Source organism: Nerophis lumbriciformis, linkage group LG23 (assembly GCF_033978685.3).
Source record: "Nerophis lumbriciformis linkage group LG23, RoL_Nlum_v2.1, whole genome shotgun sequence".
Classification (NCBI taxonomy): domain Eukaryota; kingdom Metazoa; phylum Chordata; class Actinopteri; order Syngnathiformes; family Syngnathidae; genus Nerophis; species Nerophis lumbriciformis.
Genome location: NC_084570.2, coordinates 30719807 through 30726079, shown reverse-complemented (window position 1 = coordinate 30726079; position 6273 = coordinate 30719807). Strand labels below are relative to the sequence as shown.

The window sequence follows — 6273 nt, the reverse complement described above, 5'->3', positions numbered from 1 at the left end:
ACATGTATTACAAAAATAAATATACTGCGTACGATTACATATATTTACACTTTAATCATCTCTAATAATAAAAGTAAATATCACCCCCACCCCCTCCCCCTGCGCGACCCCAAAGGGGACAAGCGGTAGGAAATGGATGGATGGATTATATCATCATACATTTTAAAACAATGTTATTGTTCAAACAAAAATTAATACTTAAATATCTGCTTGACTTATGATTTCAAAGCAATCCAACAAACTGTTTATGTAAAATTTGTACAGTAAAACATTTTTTAGAGTAAAATCCACTTTCAATATAAAGTAACAGCCGTAGATTTTACAGTATAAAAAATGTGCATGATTTTTTTTTTTATGTAAAAAAACAGTAGTACCGTTTTTCCATTCCATTTAATTTAATTCCATGTATTTTTTTTATTTTATGTGCTGTAAAAAAAAGGGGAAAAAAGCTAAGATTATGGTAAAATTGTGGCGACTGAGCAGCCAGTTGTATTCAGTACAAGCTAAAGATTTGGTTTTGTGCAGCGTACGTAAAAAAAAGACATACACGTGTTTTACATATACACATTTATATTCATACTGTATATTATTCACTGTTTAAAGCGGCCCTCTGGAGCCAACCATAATTTAGGCTTTGCGTGTAAACATATTTTATACCGCTTGGTGTCAGCATAACCATTTGTTTTCATGCGATGTTTTGATGTTGTTTGACTTGCCACAATCTGTCCATCAAAAGCTTTGCCCCGCCCACTCGACGGAATCCCACCAATCACCAACAAGAATACGAACTCCAGTTTGTGTGCAACAGTTTTGACCCAAAGTGGCGACGGATGAAAGGAAACTAGCTCGACACAGTATTTCCGTCTACTGTATATTAAAGAAGTCAATCAAAGGATATTTTCAAAATAAAGCTCACAGTGTAAATGTATTCATTTCAAAAGCATTTAATAAGCCAACATTTGGATTCATGATCATCCCTTAAAGATTATATGCGTTTTAATGAAATACATATTTAAACGTTATTTACACAAACAGCTGAACTGTGTCTCCTGTCCACCCAATCAGCAGGCTCCTCTAGACCATTTAAAAACAGAGATCCGGCCGCGGCGGAGCGATCTAGTGGATGAGTTCGATTTAAGAATCGTGCGGAGTGTCTTTGATTTCGGTCCAGCCGGGCGGGCTTAGATAGAGCGCCGCAATATCCCCGCTTTCCCTGTGACGAGACCGTCATGTCCCGACGTCTACATCTAACGCACACAAACAAGGGAGTAATCGTCTGTGAGGAAACCACTGAACAAATAATCCGCGATAACAAATAAAGCGCTAACTGTACAAATGTTAACTTCCCTGACGTTCTTTTCTGATTATTTTACAATAACCTGCAGAGGCATTTAAAGTATGGAGTCCATCCAATCAAGTCAACTGGGACGATATCCGAGTATGTTATGGGTTAAATGATATCAATGATACGTAAACATTATTTATGTGTAATTGTGGAAGGTGACGCGAGAGAGTGTGCTCGTAACAAGTCATTTCTAGGTCTCTACTTTTCGAAGCGGAAGCACACGCCCCCCCCCTTCCCGTCTCTCGCCCAATCCCTTCCAACTAGATAATTCTCTTTGAGTTGAATGAGTGGAGAATGGACACCAACTGAAAGCTGCGATTCAAAGGCAACATATTGAGAAAAGCAGCATCGACGGGCAACACAATCCCACCGGCCGCCACGGAAAAGATGCAAGAATGAGTCAACCTCAGCCGAATGAGTTCCTTCCTCCCCCGGAGTGTCCTGTCTTTGAGCCCAGCTGGGAGGAATTCGCTGACCCTTTTGCCTACATTAACAAAATACGGCCCATTGCCGAGAAAACTGGCATCTGCAAAGTCCGACCTCCGCCGGTAAGCCTCCCTCCGCGTATCCCACGGTTCGTGTCGCGGCCGGGCTTTCCGCCGTGGACGAGGAAGGAGCGTTAAGTCGCAGTCAAAGTTGTGTTTTTAGACGTTTCAACATGGCGGAGTTTGGATTGTCAGCTAGCCTGAGCGAGAGCTGTGTTGTGTTCGCTATCGCTAGCTTCAATCCGTCAAAACACACACTTATAAACGTCTTCAACTCTCAAACATTTGCTTATTCTTGTGTGCCATTTGTCAAAAAGTGTTTCCTGCTTTTAAGTGTAAATAAAATCAAAAATAATGATAATTGTTTACATTCGGGCCGCAAAAGTAGTAGGTTTTTTTTGGACTATTGTCGTTAATTTTTAACCACTCGTTCTAATAACTCGATAAAATCCACTTTTTATTGCAGTTGAATACAATAAGACGGTTTTTTAAGCTTACTTTGCACTAGTCTGACACAGCTACGTGATCGGTGGCCAACTGTTTATGGAGAAAAGGGACCCTTTTATCACAATAGACGAAACGGTTGCTCTTTTATTTACGAAACTTAACACAAAGAAACATTGTTTTATTCTTCGCTGTTTACTCCTGAATGTGTATTAAACATTTATTCAGGCCTCGAATACATTTTAATCCAATTTTGATTTAAGCTGGGGATAATTCTGCATTAACTCGCACTTTCCTAACTTGACATTGGTCATATAATTATTAGTTTTTAAACACATCTTTTATTAAAGACCAACCCATATTTACCATGCATTGGGTTAGGTTGAGAAGCCACTGCTTTGTCAAGGGTGTGTCCACTCTTAATTTGCCTATTAATGTAAAAAAAAATGTCAAATTGAAATGGAGTTGTGCTTGCATCATTGACATTATTAGTCTGAATCCATTGTTAATGTCTGGAATATATATGATGTAATTGTAGGATTTGTTTGGATTATTAAATGGCCAAATTTGCATTGACAACTATGATTCTCAGTCCCTAAAGCGACAACAGGAAGGGTTTATTATAGTCAATAGTAGACCGAATCAAAAATAATTCTGTGATTGAGGTGTCGAACAAGCTGCATCATACCATATCTAGATGGTATTTAAATATTCAGTGGGGGGATTTATGTGACACAAATAATGATAATTGTTTACATTCGGGCCGCAAAGTAGTAGTTTTTTTTTTTTTTTTTACTATTGTCGTTAATTTAACCACTCGTTCTAATAACTCGATAAAATCCACTTTTTATTGTAGTTAAATGCAATAAGACAGTTTTTTAAGATTACTTTGCACTAGTCTGACACAGCTACGTGATCGGTGGCCAACTGTTTGTGGAGGAAAAAGGACCCTTTTATCACAATAGACAACTGTTGCTCTTTTATTTACGAAACTAACACAAAGAAACATTGTTTTATTCCTCACTGTTTACTGCTAAATGTGTATTAAGCATTTATTTAGACCTCAAATGTATTTTAATCTAATTTTGATTTAAGATGGGGATAATTCTGCATTAACTCGCACTTTTCTAACTTGACATTGGTCATATAATTATTAGTTTCTATACACAACTTCATCTTTTATTAAAGATCAACCCATATTTACCATGCATTGTGTTAGTTTGAGAAGCCACTGCTTTGTCAAGGGTGTGTCCACGCTTAATTTGCCCATTAATGTAAAAAAAAAAAAATCAAATTGAAATGGATTTGTGCTTGCATCATTGACATTATTAGTCTGAATCCATTGTTAATCTGGAATATATATGATTTAATTGTTGGATTTGTTTGGATTATGGCCAAATTTGCATTGGCAACTCAGTCCCTAAAATGACAACAGGAAGGGTTTATTATAGTCATTAGTAAACTGAATCAAAATAATTCTGTGATTGAGGTGTCGAACAAGCTGCATCATACCACATCTAGATGGTATTTAAATATTCAGTGGGGGGTTTTATTTGACAAAAATAATGGACATTTTTTACATTCGGGCCGTAAAGTAGTAGGGTTTTTTTGGACTATTGTCGTTAATTTAACCACTCGTTCTAATAATTCGATAAAATCCACTTTTTATTGTAGTTAAATGCAATAAGACAGTTTTTAAGCTTACTTTGCACTGGTCTGACACAGCTACGTGATCGGTGGCCAACTGTTTATGGAGAAAAGGGACCCTTTTATCACAATGGACGAAACGGTTGCTCTTTTATTTACGAAACTAACACAATTAAACATTGTTTTATTCCTCGCTGTTTACTGCTAAATGTGTATTAAGCATTTATTTAGGCCTCAAATTTATTTTAATCCAATTTTGATTTAAGCTGAGGATAATTCTGCGTTAACTCGCACTTTTCTAACTTGACATTGGTCATATAAATGTTAGTTTTTATACACAACTTCATCTTTTATTAAAGATCAACCCCTTTTTACCATGCATTGTGTTAGGTTGAGAAGCCACTGCTTTGTCAAGGGTGTGTCCATACTTAATTTGCCTAATAATGGGGGAGGAAATGTCAAATTGAAATAGAGTTGTGCTTGCATCATTGACATTATTAGTCTGAATCCATTGTTAATGTCTGGAATACCGGTACATATGATTTAATTGTTGAATTTCTTTGAATTATTAAAAAAGGCCAAATTTGCATTGGCAACTCAGTCCCTAAAATGACAACTGGAAGGGTTTATTATAGTCAATAGTAAATTGAATCAAACTAATTCTGTGATTGAGGGGTCGAACAAGCTGCATCATACCATATCTTGATGGTATTTAAATATTCAGTGGGAGGTTTTATTTGACAAAAACAAGACTATTTTTTAATCTCAGTAAAACCAAGATAATGATATTCGGTAACGATAGAAGAGAAAGGCAAACAAAAATACAAATAGACGGAGTAAACATGAAAAAATAAACTAAATGTAAACTATGTCAAATTGGATTGGAGTTGTGCTGGCATCGTTGACATTATTAGTCTGAATCCATTGTTAATGTCTGGGATATTTATGATTTTGTGTTGGGAGTGAGTTTATTTAAAAGGGAGAATACATAATTAACATTTAACATCTAATTATGTGAGACTGTAGCTAGAGATGTCCGATAATATCGGCCTGCCGATATTATCGGCCGATAAATGCGTTAAAATGTAATATCGGAAATTATCGGTATCGTTTTTTTAAATTATTGGTATCGTTTTTTTTTTTTTTTTTTTTTTTTTTTTTTTTTTTTTTTTTATTAAATCAACATAAAAAACACAAGATACACTTACAATTAGTGCACCAGCCCAAAAAACCTCCCTCCCCCATTTACACTCATTCACGCAAAAGGGTTGTTTCTTTCTGTTATTAATATTCTGGTTCCTACATTATATATCAATATATATCAATACAGTCTGCAAGGGATACAGTCTGTAAGCACACATGATTGTGCTTGCTGCTGGTCCACTAATAGTACTAACCTTTAACAGTTACTTTTACTAATTTTCATTCATTACTAGTTTCTATGTAACTGTTTTTATATTGTTTTACTTTCTTTTATATTCAAGAAAATGTTTTTAATTTATTTATCTTATTTTATAAAAAATGTTTAAAAGTACCATATCTTCACCATACCTGGTTGTCCAAATTAGGCATAATAATGTGTTAATTCCACGACTGTATATATCGGTTGATATCGGTATCGGTAATTAAAGAGTTGGACAATATCGGAGTATCGGATATCGGCAAAAAGCCATTATCGGACATCCCTAACTGTAGCCAATGGCTAATTTCCATCTCAAGTTGATTTTGAAATGAAGACAAACACATTCAAAACATGCTACACAGATTTACAATATTAAAAATGTAACCAAGACTGCTGTAGACTAGGGTTGTACGGTATACCGGTATTAGTATAGTACCGCGATACCAATGAATCATATTCCTTACTATACCACCTCTAGAAAGTACCGTGTTTTTTTTTAACGGGCATGATGGCACGTCGTCACGTCATGACATTGCTGGTTTTAGGAGCAGAGGAGCATGTTTGGCAGCGCACACACACGGAGTACTTACAAGCAGACACAGGTGTGGACAGAAAAGGGAGAATGGACGCATTTTGGTGTAAAAAGTAAAGATGAAGGTGAAGTTCTAACACTGAAACACCCTCAGGAAGAGGTGCTTTAACACATGGCTAGCTAGCTGGCGACTAACATCCATCCGCAGTCGGCAGTGTTTTAGCTACTTCTAAATCACTAATCCTGGCCTCCACGGCAACAAATAAAGTAAGTTTCTTACAAGTATTATTATCACTGGAGGACGAGGAATAGCTAAACATGCTTCACTACACACTGTAGCTCAACGGCGTCACAATGTAAACAAACGCCATGGGTGGATCTACACCCGACATCCACTGTAATGATACCAAGTACAGGT

The 6273-nt window shown here is 36.3% G+C and overlaps 1 protein-coding gene across 2 annotated transcripts in view; it reads left to right on the top strand.

The window, feature by feature from the left end:
* The first annotated feature begins 1548 nt into the window (after window positions 1-1548).
* kdm5ba (lysine demethylase 5Ba) overlaps window positions 1549-6273 on the top strand; it is a 57404-nt gene continuing 52679 nt past the window's right edge. The window contains exon 1 of one of the 2 annotated variants that reach the window (XM_061984771.2): window positions 1549-1893. In XM_061984771.2, the coding sequence (XP_061840755.1) occupies window positions 1741-1893 (153 nt within the window). In that variant the 5' untranslated portion in view covers window positions 1549-1740. The remainder of the gene's footprint in view (window positions 1894-6273) is intronic. The other variant, XM_061984772.2, reaches the window with a different exon arrangement.